This window comes from Crinia signifera, chromosome 1 (genome assembly GCF_055691185.1).
Source record: "Crinia signifera chromosome 1, ASM5569118v1, whole genome shotgun sequence".
Classification (NCBI taxonomy): Eukaryota; Metazoa; Chordata; class Amphibia; order Anura; family Myobatrachidae; genus Crinia; species Crinia signifera.
The window spans coordinates 435,426,777-435,445,361 of NC_139217.1; the positions used below are offsets into that span (position 1 = coordinate 435,426,777).

Genomic DNA, 18,585 nt, shown 5'->3' on the forward strand with positions numbered 1-18,585 from the left:
TTTAAAGGCTCCCTCCCCCAAAACCACAGACTGTTGCTCAGACATGATGTTCTCAATAACACAGTCACAGCATTAAATGTACATACATTATATACAGTGTACTCAGTCACTTAGCTTTCTGTAGTCTTCCGAATGGGGGAAAGCGAAGCCCAGGAAATCCAATCACTCTGTCAGGATCTGTAAGCCAGCTCAGCTCCGCTGCAAGCGTTCTGAATGGCGCCAAAACAGAGTGAGGGAAGGGACCAAGTCCCTGCTGCTGCGGGGTCTGTGACTTTTGGCGCCAACTACCCCCAGACAGCCGCTCCCATTGTAGGATCTCCTCGTTCCAGTATCTCCCCCTCAGCTGGGGACCACTCGGAACATGCCTGTAACAACACTGCTGTCCTCTCATATCAGGAGCTCAGTGTGTAAGCTCCGCAGAAAATGGCCGCCGCCATCACGGAGCGCCTGTCCCCCATGATCCCCACCTAGCGTGAAGCCGGTTTCAGAGCGCTCCGGAGCCCAGGCAGCTTCTTAAAAGAAGCTGTAAGCGCTGCACAGGGAGGCCAGACAGCGTCTCCCTCGTGCACAGTGAGCTGACAGGACTCGTTTCTGTCAGCTCCTGCTGCGCTAGCAGTGTGAGGATTCACTTGAGAATCCTCACACTGTGCCTACCTAGCTAGTGTAGAAGTTAATAAAATAATAAAAACCCTAACTAACTCTACTCCTTCGGCTGCTCCAGCAGCCCTTTAGAATAGCACCCACTCCAGTGGGCACCTAACACGAACTGAGGAGTCTGGGATGCAGTAGGGGAGGAGCCTACCCTCCAAAAGCTTTAGGATAGGTGCCTGGCTCCTGCGGACCCTCCTACATCCCAATGTGAAGCTGTGTCACCAGGACCATTGAAAGAGAAATATATATATATATATATATATATATATATATATATATATATATATATATTTTAAGAGACAATAGAACTGACACATACCGACAGCTGTTGCCAATTTCAATGAGTTTCAGGACGTCTTCCACACATTTGACCTCTCGTTCCTGCAGTCCAACCACCTGCACTTGCTGTTTGCCATCCTCAAGGACCCTTAATTTAGTTTTCCGGTTCAACAAGTCAAAAACCTTGAAACAGTAGGCTTCAGTTATTGTAGAACTGCAAACACTCAAAATTAAATCTTAACATGCTACAGTATAACATCTATAGGGTACACCATTACCCATGATAGCTGATTACAGGTTATAGGCACACCGTGGGCAGACTAAACAAAATCCCTGAAAGCAGCCCCATTTCCAGCGAACACTCCGCTGCGGCAGTCGAACACACACAGGTGTCACGGAACCGGTGTCTTTTCCGGAGAACTTGTGCTTTTTATCAAGCGATCCAATTGGAAACATTGGGGGAAATAGCAAAATGTTGATGTATTGTCGTGACTAATAGGATACTGCTGTAAATCCTATCCTCAATGTCCAATGTGGCACTTAATATTTGGTAGAAGCTAAGATGGATGGAGTTTGCCATTTTAATTTTCTGTACACCACACAGTTCACGTTTTCCAGGTCACGTGTCAGGTGCACTCATTACTCGCTGACATTTTGAAAGATCCACAGTTGGAGCAGATCATTTCACTTGAGATTCTGTGTGGAGACCCAGAAAACATATACTGTTAGTGGTGCTTGAAGACCAAGGATGGGAACCACTGGCCTATAGCAACCAATCAGACTCTACTTGTGAACGCGGCACCTTCTACAACGTAATATCTAGCCTGTGATTGGTTGCTTTGGGCAACATCTCCACTTATAAAAGCTTGCACCCCAAAAACTCTGTACTGCTCACTCTCTATTATCCCTGTCAATATACAGGGAGGGGGGGGGGGGGGGGGGGGGGGGGGGGAGACACCAAAGCACTGGGACAATACAAAGCTGCTATTATGGAAAGATCCACAGCCCCTTCCAACCAAAAATGGCATAATGGACTCAAGGAGGTTGAATCTGTAACACTCGGTAGGCTGAAGAAAAGGTTGCAGGACGGCAAGTGGTTAAAAAAAGTGAATCGCTGAATGTACAGAAGCTTTGTGTGTCACAGGGAAATTTCACAATAGGTTACAGAGCAACCAGCTGGTCGCTGAACTTGGAAGCAGTGATATGAGGTTTACCTTATGAGGTAACCACCACATAGAAAGGAGATAAGAAATCACAAATGCTCATGAAGTACAGTAGACTGGGCTTGGTCCTAGCATTGTATGTATACAATGGTCATATAAATGCATGTAACTATGAGGTGAGGTATTATTGGTTTAGGTCTTCTTAATGTTTTATCATCATTGTATATGGATGCTATGGATAATACTCTTAGATAGTCATACTGTATATATAATATTATACAGTTTAACGCAAGTATTGACTGTTACCTCATTGTGCGTTCATTTTGTATCTGTATACACTATATGGATGTCTGTATAAGTGTATCTTTTCAAAATAGCTTTCAATAAAAAGAATTGAAGAAAAAACAAACTGAGGCGAGAACCTGCACAGGTGCTTACACAAGAGTGGAACGCTGCTGCTACAGTCACCGGACAAATCTACAACAGCGCACAATTACGGTCCAAGCTCAGAAAGCAATGTGTGGTGCGGACACTTACCTTACCACTATAGATCTCAAAAAATGTAGCATATACTTGAAGTTCTAGTTTTTTATAATTTGGTTTCTTCAGCATTTGAAATACATCTCGTGCTGCATGAAAACAGATATATATATATATATATTTCATATTAAAACACAAAACAAAATACATTTTGCATAGAAATACAGACAGCTAAACTCAGGAAAGTACACAGTAAAAATCCTGAGAAGTGTTACATGTCTAGTAAAGGAACATATATAAAACGTGTGTGTGTGTGTGTGTGTGTGTGTGTGTGTGTGTGTGTGTGTGTGTGTGTCTACCAGCCTGGCCCTCACAGTTCTCAATGGATCCAATCATCCCTCCTTACAGTATCACAGTTCTGGATCTCTATGTATGCGTCCCAGGATTGAATACCCCCTATGACCGCACACCTTCCCATAAACATTCTACTAAAGTGCTAAAATTCTGTGTGGAAGTGGCCTGCTTGCATCAGGATCACTAATCTTGGTGCCAAATTCAGTTTCAGTGTACCCCAACTACCCCCACCCCCCTCATCACTTGTCCTCTCACTCCTGCAGATGGGTTTTGCGGCACATTTAATACCAGGCCACATTGCTGTCCAATGAGTGCACAGCACTAATGCAGCAAGACTGAACTAAGGCATCATTTGGTTTCTTCAGCATTTGAAATACATCTCATGCTGCATGAAAACTGAGATATATATATATATATCTCCACCCAGAGGAGGATTAACCTTTACTTTCACCTCTTTTTTTTTTTTTTACACAACAAACATACATGACATGTTCCACAGGAAATGGAAAAAGGAAACAAAATACACAGAACAAATGCAGTAAAATCTCTAGGCTAATGGTGAAATAATATTGAAAAAGTTATATAAAAAGCAGCTGCAATTTGCAGATCTGTCCCTCTCCTAGTGCAAGTAATGCATTCATGTTTCTAGGTTATTTGTGAATACTACCAACCCTACCTGCAAGTGCATATATTCCTTTTGAACAGTCTTGATTCTTTCCAGAGAAGTCCCCACCCATGGTCTGTAAAGGGAATAAACCACATAAAAACATCGAAAATGCAGCCATTGTGTTCCCAAATGACATACAGCAAATCCTATTGGTGTAACTCCGTGACCTGGGCAATGCATTGCTGTAAATGCAGTAGGAGAACATCCTGAGCCTGTTCTGTAGTAAATTACACACAGGGATGGGAACCACACTCTGAAAACACGCCGGAGAACTCCTATGCTCTGTAAGTGGCTTTGCAAGCCAAATTGTGTCCCAAACTTGCCACATAAATATGTGAGCAGAGTCTGGAGGGCAATAATATAAACCGGATTGCTACAAGTAAAATAACAATCTTGAAAGAAAGGGCAGTTTTCGGCTTGAATCTTGTGGTTTTGGGTGCTCCTGGCAGCTATTCAATTCCACTGCCATTCGGCTCCCAGGTTTTCACTTGCAGCCTCCCAAAGTGACACGAAATGTGTGAAAAGGTTGGGAAAGTCTTTGGTCAGGTTTTTTTTTTTGGGATGTGTCAGAATTTAATGGGTGCCTGATTGGAGTAACAACTGAATCACTGCAACGGGTGCCTGATAAAACAATTGAATCCCCCCCACCCACATTGTGTACTATAATACTTGCTAGGAAAATGCAATAATTCACAGATTGTGACTGTAACAACAGAGGTTTTACAAATGGCCAATAACTACACGAATACTAGAACCCATTATACTTCCTCTGACATGTACTAATAAAAGGACTCCAGAGAACACACTGACAGAGTATACAGATGTATACAATCCTTTCAATGAACCGGATTCTGCCCTGTTAGCATAGCTGCAATATTTGCAGATGGACAAAACCATGCTGCACTGCATGTGGGGCAGATGTTACATGCACAGATAGAGAAATTGTAGCCTCGATAGTAGGTCTGAATCTGGTCCAGTGTATCGTACAGACATTACAGACAATATGCTCAATGTGCGAACGAGAAGAATACATACATGAGTTTTCCCACTTCCAGTTTGTCCATATGCAAAGCAAGTGGCCATTCCCCTTTCAAAGATGGTTTCTACAAGAGGCCGTGCAGTAAATCTAAGGAAAACATTAGATGTTATATACACCAGCATACAGTATACTACAAAACGCTTTCCAATAAAGGTCAGTTTGGAATTCCACCTAATGGCACATTATCTGTTGGGCTTCATATAATTTGATAAGAGGCCATTGCCCCTTACTAAACACACGTAGCGATACGGGGAGAGGAGCATTCTGAGCGATGCTAGATCACACAGCACTGCACAGTGCCACTGAGCGATTGGTCAGGGCCAGTGTTCTCTGTGAGAAAACTGACCCGGACCCCGGTGATTATACATTTATCCAGCATGCTGGATATTAATCGCCGTGGCTATATCGATGTGCTATGCCCTACACACGTAGCGATACAGGGAGATGAGCGTTCTGAGCAACGCTTGATTGCTCAGCAAACAGCCCTGTGTGCTGAGCGCTCTGTCAGGGCCAGTTTTTCCGCGAGAACACTGGCCCGGACCCAGGTGCTTATACATTTATCCAGCCTGCTGGATAATAATCGCTTGGGTTGTAGCGATGCCCTATGCCCCTAACACACTGAACGATGTAAGGCAGGCATGTCCAAACTGTGGCCCTCCAGCTGTTGTGAAACTGCACATCCCAGCATGCCTGGTCATAGTTTTAGCATTCCCGAATAGCAAAACTGTGGCAAGGCATGATGGGAATTGTAGTTTCACAACAGCTGGAGGGCCATAGTTTGGACATGTCTTATGTAGGGGCATTTTCAAAGCTATCTAGTGAGATCACTTAGAAAATGCTACGTGTTTAGGCCCCAATAGGTCTCACACTGCTGTCCAAGTTTAAGCATCGGTAACAGGGTTTCGGTGATGCAGGGTGAAAGACAACGGGAGTACAAAAGGAAGAACCGGGAGCACGGGGTACCAGAGTTGGGTATCAGAGTGAAAGGACCATGGATAATAAATGGACATTGCTCTAATAAAAAGGCCCTTGCGATAAGCCATGAAGTTCATTTATCACTTTCCATTTCCAAGAAAGAAAAAAGTTATATGGGGACATAACACCACACCTAAGTGTTTCAATGAAGGCAGACACTCCCCAAACATACTACACCCTGCCCAGACCAATCATACCCTTGGAAAAAAGTAATAATGCTAATTAGAGAAAACACAAACAACTTTGCAGCTGTACCTTTGAACTTCCTTACAATTCACACCTTATACATGTAATTGTTTTTATTGCTGTAATCCAGAATGAGAGCACGTAGCTGTCATCAGCAATAACACAGACATTGCAGTGCAGGAGATCACTGGCTGATTAGGAGGAGTGATTGGAATCAGATACATTAGACCAGGCATGTCCAAACTATGGCCCTCCAGCTGTTTGTGAAACTACAAGTCCCACCATGCCTTGCCACAGTTTCAATTAGGTAATGCTACAACTATGGCAAGGCATGCTGGGATGTGTGTGGTTCCACAACAGCTGGAGGCCCACAGTTTGGACATGCCTGTGTTAGACTAAATGACAAACGGCAAGCTCGCTAGTAACCAGTGTCAAACACATGTAAGGGATGATTCAGGCCAGTTCGTTACCAATCGGGGTTCGTGTATGGACGAATATGTTCATACCCTGGGAGAGAACAGCTTTGGAGAGTTTCACACTGTTCGCTAGGCTGAAAACATAAGCAGCCTAGGCAACAGGTTTGAATCAGGCCCTTAGTACCGACAGGGTGCATTTCTAAAGCCAGTGTGGCTGCTGAATTCATCTGATGCTTTGAATTCTCACAAGCAGTTAGAACGTCCCACCTCCCTCCCTCACCAGCAGCACCCTCCGCCCTCACCAGCCCGAAAAGGAGAGGTAACAGTTAAAACATTGAAAGTGTTTAGGGTGGAACCTGGATTCTAAAAGAAAGGATGTAGAACGTGAAGCATGGCCATTTTATTACTAACACAGTAAATAAAAGTAAATCGGCTAACAGGAGAGCACATGATGGAACAGACCCTGTTTGGAAATAAACCGATTCCTTGGCTTGCGTACCTGTAGACCATTTCATTTGGCGCGGATTCATCAAAGGCATAGTCAAAACGAAAAGTTTGGTTTTCTAAATATCTTGTAAGGTCCACTTTTTGTTTGGGCTCATGCACCATTACTACGTCTTTACTGGGAATTGTAATGACATCAAGGTCTTTCATGGTGTTTTCTGGAAAGTAAAAACACGGGAAAAGAAATGACACTTTTTAATGTAAAATCATAGGATTGTCCAAAAATACCGACCAGTTTGTTTTGTTGATTGTAATACTATTGGCTCTTTCCAATATCAGCACTTAAGTGCATTGTATGAAACCATACTTAATTGCCTGGAAGCACGGAAAACTGGAATAAAATGAAAAAAGCAGAGCCCAAAACCGGAACATGCAATGAACAGCAGGGGGTGTGACGGAGCGTAGCGGTAACGTGTTATAAGAGGATCAATTATGAACTGCCCTATTTACAGCGCTGTGTGAATGACCCTTAAATATAGTGTATATAAGAATATCATCTAAAATACAGCACCACACTTGGTAACAAGAAACACTTGAAAGATGTTAAATAAAGATATTACAACATTCAGGGGGGTATGCAATCTGGGATCATGGCTGTCGATCCCAGCCGACAGCCGTGATCCTGCCCAGTTTGCGGTCTGATCGACCGCAGAACAGATGGGATTCAATGCCCCCCCTGCTGCTCGGCGCAAAGGAACGTGGCCACGAAAATGGGCATGGATTGGTGATCTGCGGCCGGGTTCGCGACAATCCATGGCTGTTATCGAGAGAACGGGCCCGACAGCTTCTAAAGTCGGGCCAGTTCTGCCGTGATCCCGAATCAATGCTGTTGCTAAAGACAGCATTGAATAGGGAGCTGCCGCTATTTCCCATGTCGGAAATAGCGGCGGCACATTGCATACCCCCCTAAAGGTGCGTACAAACTAGGGTTTACACAATATATGGTTAACATTACGCAGTCCTGCAGGTCGTTAACAATGTCCTACAAGTACAAACAAGGGAGGACATCACTGACAATGTATGGGCGGCTGGACGAGTGGCGTTAACATCACATGCAGCGCTGCGTGTGAACCAGAATCTCCATTGTGTAGTGTGTACCAAGCTTTAGTCATAATTTGTAAAAAGGATTAAAAAATAAAACAAAAACAAAATAACCCACTACAGGTTTTTTTAATACAATTAAGCAGAATGACTGTGCACACTCTAAAAGAACTGCTGCTAGGTGGATTTTTTTTTATGCTTTCGTGAATACCCTGTGGTTAATAAATGTTTATTTTTGTTCTTCTTCAAAACACACAGGACAGGTAAGTAAATTGGACACAAAAGGTCCCCGCAAGCCCCGTATTGCCACACACCATACTGGCGTCTCTTTTACCATCAGGGTAACTTGGCAGAATGCGGAACTGCATTATTGCAAGAGAACAGGAAATAAGACATGATGCAATTACAAACCATGACCAGGAGTCCCCCACCATGTGATCGGTCACGCATTTGAGAGAAGACATGAGGTCAGGACTTACAATTTCTTAGCTACATGAGATCACAGCAATGCTACCAACTAAAGCATGGCATTCACTGCTTGACATTTCGTCATTCCTAACAAGATGCTGACTTCATCCTCCTGACCAGACCAAAATGTCTACTCAAATTTTAGACTGTTTATATGAATTATTTAAACAGCGCAGAGAACTTATCAGATATAGAACAGGGTTGTGGCTTCAAGTCATGGACTAGATGTTCATTGAAAAATAAATCTATAATTTCAGAATGATGACAAGAAATATTTGTGTTAAGCCTATGCCATATGGTGTAATACCAGAGGCTGCAGCTAATAGTCGTCATTCATTAACATTATGTTTAGTAAACAACCCCCCCCCCCCCCCTCTCCATTTCATCTGACCACCACTGTACAGTGACATCACACACATATTTGAATAGGAAAGCTTTTGGTAGGAGGTAAGGACAATTTATTTTAGCCTTTAAAAAACATTCTACTATATTTTGTTAAATGGACCTGATCCATCTCTCTCCTAAGCACAGTTAGATCACCTTTACCAGTGACCCTACAACTGCCGAGTGGAGACCTGGATCACTTCTCTCCAGTGTGACTATGGCTAGCTCCTTACAGAGGAAATAGTCACAATGACATCACTAGGTGTCCATGGCAACCTTAATGCCAAAGCCCTGCAATCAAATAGTAAGAATAGTTACAGGTAAGAATAGTTCCAAGGACAACAGCACAAATTCGGTCAGCTGGGTTCTAGTGGCTGCATTACAGGACGTACTGCACTGCCGCCATCACAGGAGGCTGCACATCTGCATCCAGATGATGTCGTTAAGAGGCTATATAAAACTAATAATTACTCTAAATTTACAATGGTCATTACCTTTCTTATTAAGCGGACGTTTTCTAACACATACACATATCCGATGCTCATCAATCTGTAGTAAACAAAAGGGATGTACGTCTTTAGGTATGACATTAGCAGCTCCCACATTACAAAAACATTTAACCATTATTAAATGTAAAAAGTTTAACATTTAAATTTAAAAGTGCAAATACTCCCCTAAAAATGTACAGTAAAATTTCTTTCAAATTACCAAAACAATTAAAATCACAGACAAATCCAATATATTTAGAGAAGTGAAATGTAAACTATTCAATTTCCAGTAACTTCAATATAAAAATAAAAAATACTGTTCGAAATGTAACTGACTACAGGTACAGAGATAGGGTGAGGTAACAACGCATAACAGGCGCATGCAGAGGCTCTCACTTACGGCATCTGATGTAGTTAAAGGCCGGTAATCCAAACTTCCCCTGAAATCTTTTATCATACACATTATTTCATAGTTTGGGGTTGTGGCTTCAACTTCCTATAAGCAACAAGAAAGATAACAGCAACATAAATGCAGGAGAACATAAAGAAGTTCACTGTACACAATTTAAAGTAATCAAAACGTTCAGCCTTACAATTATAATACAAAAAAAAGGGTCAACAACAAACGGTCTTCTAAAAGAAAACTATTATTACCACACAAAGTTATATGCAGAACGTCCAGGTGCTCAATAAGGGGCGTACACACTGGTTGATCCTGGCGGCCGTCAATACCGATTCGATATCGATGGTCGGCAGGTTGCTGGAATCGAACAGGAGGGAGGGTGGCAGGAGGATGGTGAGTGGCGGGAACGAAGGTAGACGCTGCATTTACCAGCATGTGAATGCCTTCAATCTTCCAGATCAGAGCAGAAATAGATTTGCCAGGCAATCGGGACTGAATCTAGATCTAAGGCAGTTAACACTGTTCGATTTCAATTCAATTTTGATTTTGCTTTTAGAAAAAGGGGCAGACTAGATGGGTAAGTGGTTCTTATCGGCCGTCAAATTCTATGTTTCTATCATCAAACGCAAACATGTCACAGTAGTGGAAGAAACTTATGATCAAGAATAGTCTACAAACCTTAATTTTGTATTCTTATTTCAGTGTAAACTTTGGGTACATTCTTGTATCTATGTTTTTGAATTATATGTTTTATTGTACTGTACATGTGTATCATTTTAAATAATATATTAGGTAAAAAAAAAGGGGGGGGGGGTACTACACACCAGCGCTCGCTTCTCTCGCAGTTCTTGCTGTTGTAACCGTCTTCTCTCCCGCTTCTCCTGCAACTTTTCTACTTCTTTCACACAGTTGGATTTCCTCCGAGCTTTCATGGGGGAGAGAAGAAAGGGTTTATTTCAGAAAAAAACTGCAGTAGTTACAATGAGCAATTTGCAAAACATTATACTGAAGGAAGAACATACATTGGAGCATTACTGTATGAGAGGAAAAATGACTAACACCATTAAGAAAACAAAAAGTAAAAGTTAGGAGAATGGAATGATAGGCTAGAATAAGCTCCTCCCTGTTATAAGAAGAGTAACAGGAAGCAGGGACGCTGACTGCTCACTCTCACAGCCTCCTTACATCTGCCCCCAAATGATTATTTGTACATATATCCCCTACTACAATTAGTAATTAACGATCTGCCAGCAATTAAAAAGGTACAAAATACATAGCCTCAACAGCGCTAATGCAGATGGAGGTGTATACCATCGGTCGTGATGTTCCTTTGTGACTGAATTCTAAACAAAGGCCCCCATACATTAAATTGATGTACTGCATGTAGCCTCGCATGCGATACCTCAGCAACTCCCCATAGGGGGGGGGGGGGGGTCCTGAACATCCCGGCGGCTTGATACACCAACCATATGCCGTAATTTTTCATATGATGTATCGTATCCGATTCCATTCACCCTTAACTTTTGAGTAGTAGTAGGAAACCCACATTAAACAAAAGCACATGCAAGCATCACACGTTATTTGGGGGGGGGGGGGGGGGGGGGTTGGGGACTCAATTCTGACATCACATGTTTCCTTGTGTGCCTCTCTGGGATGCAGAGCGAGGTCAGCTATGTACTGTAGATGGACACAATTTTCCATTGCTCAACAGAAAAATCATGTCCATGGTGTTGAAATGAATTCCCCCCCTCTAGGTGAGGATTTTAACAAATATCTGGTGGCTATACAAAGAGCATGCAAGGTACATCCACAGCTGCTATGACAACCCACTATTACATGCAAATAAATCAGCTTAATGAGGTTGGCTAACTGCTACAGTGTTCCTCGAACAATGGTTAATAAAACGCTAGATGCTTCATATGCCTCAGTGGCCCCTATGTAAGACTGCAGAGGTGAATGCTCATGGTAACGTGGAATCGTAAATGTGCACATAGAATATGAAGCAATCCTAAACATAGGTTACATACAAGGAGGGCCAAAGTCCTTTTTTCCAGGCTGATCTGGAGATATATCTGAAACACTACCATTCTGCTGTGCAGAGGCCGGCGGTTCTGGAGGCTGGACTGGCCGTGGCCGGGCTGAACCCACTGCTGTAAAGAAAGAGGACATCATTAAACCATTAATGCAATGCAGACTAGGATTACAGCCAATACAGGACTGTGAGGTCAACCGCAAACCATTTTCAGTATATTATAACCTACATAGAAGATTGCTGTACTTCACTGCATTACTAAATAAAAACATTGTAGTCCAGATTTATTTAATATTGTAAAAAGAACTCATTGTATAGTCAAACTATGGATCCAACATAAATAGATACATGGAAAAAGCGTGTATAGCTAAATGCTTAATAAAAATAATAATGTATTACAGCAGCAAAAAAAAACTCCTAATACATAGCTGTAAAAGAATGAGTTACAAGAGAAATCCTGATCCACCCCCTTATTACAAAGCAGTAAAAGTGAAGGGAAGATCCAGCTCCAGAAGACGGGGCACTGGCCTCCGTAGCACACAGATCAGCAAGCCTTACCTCTATTGTCCCTTGCAGGTGTTTCATTCTTGACCGGAGCTACCGTGCGCCGGTTCTATAAAAAGTAAGACACAAAAATGCTTAGCAATAAAAGAAATCGGAGAAAAGCGGTGTCGTGTCAGCCTGCAATTCTATCACCCCACACCCGTCTGCCACACAAAGCTTATATCTCCACTTCAATTAGGGTGGCCAATTCCGGGATCGGGATCCCGATATTTGGGCCTACAATTGCAGGGATGTGAATCCCGGCATTGGATTTTCTAATCATGAGATTTCGAGATTAGAAATGCCGGCAGCATCGGAGTACCCGCTCAGACGCTGCCCAGCTGTTCCCATCTGCGGTGGTGCAGCAGGACGTAGTCAGAGGTCATGCTGCGCAGCCCGCACTGCTGCACCCCCAACTCCATGCCGCACTGCTCCCATCCGCATTTTTTTATTTGGCATCCCTAATGTCAATTTAACTGCATGGTCTCTGGCAGAAACCCCAAAGAATATAATAGAAGAAGGGAGAAAGGTCAACATTACATGTTAAAGTAGATTTGCCCAGAAATCATCAAATGAATTCAAGCACATACTTGCCTACCTGACCCTCTCCATGTGGGAGAACATGCTCTGTTCCTGGACTTCCCTGGTAATGTATGATTGCCAGCACCTGTGGGGAGCTAAGTAAAGGTGTTTCACCACAGGTGCTGGCAATCATACATTACCAGGGAAGTCCAGGAACAGAGCATGTTCTCCCACATGGAGAGGGTCAGGTAGGCAAGTATGTGTTAACCTCAATCACATATTTATAAATGTTGGATATGGGACAATCTATATGCTTTAGACCTTGAAATATCAGTATATTTATATAGCTTGTGGATAAAAAATCCCAAAACAAAGACCAATAAAAAAATCCATGTCAAAGGATTTGTACTTGATACATTTAAATGGTTTATATGCGGTATTTAGTTTTATATTGGGCTTTTTCTATTATCAATACGGCTTTCGTTTTGTTGCAGTCTCTCAGAAATATCCATTTTGATTTGAATTGCAGAAACGTTAAAGCAAAAAAAAAAAAAAAAAACTTTCATTTTTCAAATACATTGTTTTTACTTAATATTCGTAACAACTGGTGCTGATCTACAAGCAGCTGCCAACCAGATTGGCTGTACCTCCAGAAGGGATTCCCAGGTGACATGAGCAGGGATTACCCAGATGCAGAGCAGCTGCCTGTACATTACTCTGTGCGTATACAGGCAGATTCCCCTCTGCTGCACAAAGCCAACAACGACATGAAATGTGACTTCCAAAATCCATACAGATAAATGCAACTCACCTTTACAGCCTTGTTCACTTTTGTTGTAGGGGTAGGAGGCGGTGGCATCTCAGGGCCCAGTTCAATTTCTTCATCGGGAGCCAGGTCAGGATTAAGTGAAAATATACTTTCCAAATCAATCTGGAGAAATAATAATAAAAAACATGTTTAGTGTACTCTAAAAGGAAGGGGGGGGATAATCAATTCCACTGCACACACATCTTAATGCAGGCATGTCCAAACTATGGCCCTCCAGCTGTTGTGAAACTACACACCCCAGCATGCCTGGTCATAGTTTTAGCATTTCCTATTAGCAAAACTGTGGCAAGGCATGATGGGATGTGTAGTTTCACAACAGCTGGAGGGCCGTAGTTTGGACATGCCTGTCTGTAATGTGTCCAACATGCAATTATAGAATGAGCTAAACACTATGGCCCTTATTCAGATATAATTGCAGTACAAATTTGTTCTCAAAATGGGCAAAACCATGTGCACTGCAGGTGGGGCAGATGTAACATGTATAGACAGAGTGAAGGAGCCCATACACGGTCCGTTGTGTATGGCTCCGTTCTGTACTATGCGATGCGCGCTCCCGCGCATCACATAGTACGGTACAAAAAGTATGTGCTGCACATACTTTTTGTACTAGGTACACATCGGATCGGATCGCAGTGCATGCACACTGCATGCACACTGCATGCACTAGGGATCCGATCCGATGTGTGCTAATTAAGTCCCAAACGGATCCGTTAAAAGGACCGTGTATGGGCTGCTTTAGATTTGTGCGAGTTATTTTGTTTCTGTGCAGGGTAAATACTGGCTGCATTATTTTTACACTGCAATTTAGATTTCAGTTTCAACACACCCCACCGAAATGTAACTCTCTCTGCACGTTACATCTGCCCCACCTGCAGTGCACATGGTTTTGCCCATTTTGAGAACAAATTTGTACTGCGATCAGATCTGATTAACGACCAATATTATAAAAGCTCTGCCTTTACCGGGCATTCTTACCCTATTACTACACAGCTGCATATTCTACTGAGTGGTCATGCAATGCCCTGCATACAAAAAAAGCTCAACAATTACACCACACAGCAGAAGTCTCCCCACAAATCTTTGACTATAAAACTACAATGTATTATTAAAATGCACACAATTTAGAGATCTTGATACAAAAATCAAGTTTAAATGGCAAATGGGCAAAACAGTGACTGGAATGTGAAAAGCTGCAGTGCAGTGATACCCTATCAGCGCAGACGTCCTCTAGTGTAGCAGCAAGATCAGCAGGACCTGACTGTTATTTACTAAAGCAGCTTTCACATCTGCAAGGCTATTACAATACATCTGCTCTGGTGTCCTCTGAGCAGCCTCTATTCCCCCCTAGGCTAAGTATTTACAGATCTGGCAGCAGAAGTGGCCAGGCTATGGTGAAATCAGGCTTACTGTATGAAGAAAACCCATTCCCAGTGGCCTATGCAAACAAATCTACACGTAAGTCAGCTCACAAGCTTAGTATACACTTTTGTTGCTCTATCATCGGACTTCCATGCCAGGCAGAACACTCCTAACTCTGTATTGGTTTATACAAATTACTTCAAGGTTTGAAAATATGGGGATTTTTTTTTTATTTTTTGCTGACAGTGAAATGTCACATTGAGGGCCAGATGTATCAAGCTTCAAAAAAGTGATAAAGCGGAAAGTGATAAACGGCCAGCCAATCAGCTCCTACCTGTCATATCAAACCAAGCCTGTAACATGACAGGTAGGAGCTGATTGGCTGCTTGTTTACCACTCTCCATTTTATCACTTTTTGAAGCTTGATACATCTGGCCCTCTATGTGGCAACATGTTCATAATGTTGACATCGACCAAGAGTTGATATTCAACATGTCAACAATATAATTTTTGTAATTGTATTTTTCCTATACATCTATGACAAAGTATAGAGTCAAAGTTACAACATTTTCCACGTCGACATTGTTAAAAAATCAACATTTAGCGGTTGTTGACATTTTGAACATAAAGGGATCTTCACGAAAACTGTTATTCTAAGTATGAGGCATTAATATTAAATGTCGTGAACAATCTGAATGAAGTCATTAGACCAAATAAAAGCATGCTCTCTCCCAGTACAATAATATATAGAACATATATAGAACAGATTGGGGGAAAGTGAAAAGGCGCATCACACCTACATTATGTTGTAACGCATAGCGGTCGATTCTAATCAGTGCACTGCTAAGTCGTGTTAAGGCCAGTACTCACAGGTGTTTAGTTGCGAGTCCCGGCCTTTTATAACTTATGTGTCCCGTTACGATGCTGTTTGCACCGCGCTAGGGATTAAAACAGCATGGCCGCCCCCGAGTTTTGTTGGATTTCTGCTCACACCCCAGGACAGATACAAACAGAAATCCAATAGTCGGTGGTAGCAGTTCGATGATCAGAACAGCGCAGGGAACTCTCCCCAACAGCACAGAGAATAGAATGGGCGCTATAAATTGTAATTTATAGCTCATTTTAGCCCTTCTGATCAATGACGCCGATATCAACGGTGGTGGGGATGGCGCAGTGTGTACGGACTTTTAGAGGAAAAAATTCCCCCTCCCCTCATGGGTTTCCTTAAGCAGGGTACCCACTGGGCAATATATTGTTAATATGCACGATAAGCATCTTGTTAACAAATTTTTGCACAAATCTAGTGTGTAGGGTCCATATTGTTAACGATGTGCGCTCCCAGGTATCTTTAACAAGACAACCCCCCCCCCCCCCCCCATCATCTGTAAATGCAGCTCAATGTTGACCATTTTGTCAACGACTGCATGTAGGAGCGGGAGGCGGTTGATATAGTTATCAATATCATTCAGTAGGTTATCGTTGTTAGTTATCAGTATCGTCTTCCAGGTGCAATCCCTAGATAAGGTATATGCACAGGTCATCCCTGCTCTGGTGGCAACCTAATACTGTGTTCAAGGGTTCCACTACACCCCCCAAATTTTCACTTTACGCTTACAGTAAATAGATGCTATTGGTGATCCCAACAGCTTGGAATTAAATACCAGTTTTTATGATACAGCCATTAAACACAGCCGGTTGAATATTGTGGCTCACAGGATCGAGTATCCAAGTAATTGTGAATCACACACAAACCTGCCCGTTTCATACACATTTATATCTATCTATTTAGCTGTATACCGGCTCATCTGTGAATCGACCGAGACCTTATTTTAAATTATCTATTAAAAATGTAAGCAAAACTTTTTTTATTAAAACTTAAGAGTGCCCCAACACAGAGTCTACTTTCTTCTCAATACAATTTACTTATCTTGACTCCTGGGTGCACCACCAACACACTAATATTGGCTGTAAGCGACAAAACGTAATTATTTTGGTTTCTTCACTATTTCTCAAATAAATTGCATAGAATCTTGACAAATACTGAGCGGCAACAATAACTTCTGTTTTCTTAATAACATCCAAGACAGTATCTTCATGGACCAACCTGCTATTTACTACTCAGAGGCGATTTCCAAAACAAGCAGATCAAAATTACCGCTAATCAGGCGACTACTTATGTCATGCGGTCTCGCGCCATGTGTTGGGAACATAAAAAGCGTGAAAACAAATCTGAAATAAACTGTTTTCTGTCAGCTCAATTGTCCATTTAGGCTACCACTTCCCTGCCCAAATAATCTTCATCTATTTTGACTATTGTGGTTAATTGTTGTACAGGATATGAGTAATCTCTAGCGACACAAAGGAGATGTATTTCTTCCTCAACAGATTTACATCCTACAACTATTGTGAGGTGGAGGGGGGTGATAAGGGTATAGGTTGAGTTTGAAGAGGTACACAATAAAACTTCAAATTAAATAAAATCCATCTCGCTTATGTAAATATTTATGTATCTAATGTATGTATGTATGTATGTATGTATGTATACAAGGGGCCATTGTTGCTGGCGCATCACCAGATCTGGCAGCTGGCGCACTAGAACTCGTGAATGCGCGAACGTCTTGCATGCTCACGTGTCCATTGCCGGGATAAAAGGTGCGTGACCAGGTCTTCAACCAAATAGGGAAATAAATAAACAATGCTAGTCTCTCTTTTGGGCTAAACAGTGTAAGTCCCCCTTCCACGCATTAAGACAATGGGCAATCTTGTTAATGGTCTGGGTGATTTATCTTCGCCGATGTCCATGCAGGATTGCCGATACAGACCAGGAAGATTTCATAAACAAATCACAGTTCGGGTTCTTCATTAATATACATGGTGCCAGATCCAGCTGACTGTAGCGCGGCCAACCGAAAAATGCCACACTTTATGTCAGTGACTAGTTCAAAGTCCATCTAAATGACAGCTTCTGCAGTTTACTCTTACTTTGAGCGGCGACAGTTTATAGCCCACAAACGCTCCACTCCACCCCCTGTCCCTATATACTCCTACCTCCGATATCTCTTCACAGCTCCCTCTCCATATCCAGCAGGTTTGAAATAGATCAGTGTCCCTTCCAAAATTGCTTTCATTTTTGTTATGACATCTTTTATCACACAAAGGAGTAATTTGGGCTGTGAAGTGGCCTCCAGTGGTCTGTGGCAGTACTTCACCTCACGGAAATATGGAGTAATTCAAGATAGAGATTGCTGGTCACTTTTTTCACCCTCTGATTATAAGGGGAAGGTTAGCTAGTGCTAAAAAAAAATTACACGGTTCAGACAGGGAAACAAAAACTTTTGGCAGTGTGAGCAGGGGCATAGGGGAGGGTGGCACCGGTGGAGCCCAAGCTCCTGGAGCCCGGGAGGAGAGATGGTACGCTGACGGCCCCCACTCCTCCCTCTTCCACTGCATCGGAGAACAAGAGCAGGTGCCGCAGAATAGATCTGTCCACAGCAGCCCATCCAAAAATGATCGCCACCTTGGAGGAGATGGAAACTAGAGGTCCTGCTGGACTTCCAGGTAGCACCTGACAGAATGTAACCCCCATGGCAATGAGCACGTAACTCCACCCATGGCAACAACAATGTAACTCCCCCTTCGGCAACGAGCACATAACATGCATCAATAAGTCCTTGAGGTTTGGACTGCGATGATACGCACATAATGGTGGCTCTTTCAATTGGCCAATGGTCATCGATTGGCCAATGGTGACCACCATCAGTTTCTTTCTTGTGTGTGTTGCTACATCGAAAGTGCTTGTGAA

At 42.6% G+C, this 18,585-nt stretch overlaps 1 protein-coding gene across 1 annotated transcript in view; it reads right to left on the minus strand.

Annotated features, from left to right (window-relative positions):
- KIF2A (kinesin family member 2A) overlaps positions 1 to 18,585 on the minus strand; it is a 56,868-nt gene that overhangs the window by 16,682 nt on the left and 21,601 nt on the right. The window contains 11 exon segments of the mRNA XM_083153236.1: positions 971 to 1,113; positions 2,631 to 2,722; positions 3,604 to 3,667; positions 4,630 to 4,720; positions 6,710 to 6,872; positions 9,102 to 9,156; positions 9,496 to 9,591; positions 10,323 to 10,423; positions 11,526 to 11,648; positions 12,089 to 12,143; positions 13,407 to 13,526. Of these exon segments, the coding sequence (XP_083009362.1) occupies positions 971 to 1,113; positions 2,631 to 2,722; positions 3,604 to 3,667; positions 4,630 to 4,720; positions 6,710 to 6,872; positions 9,102 to 9,156; positions 9,496 to 9,591; positions 10,323 to 10,423; positions 11,526 to 11,648; positions 12,089 to 12,143; positions 13,407 to 13,526 (1,103 nt within the window).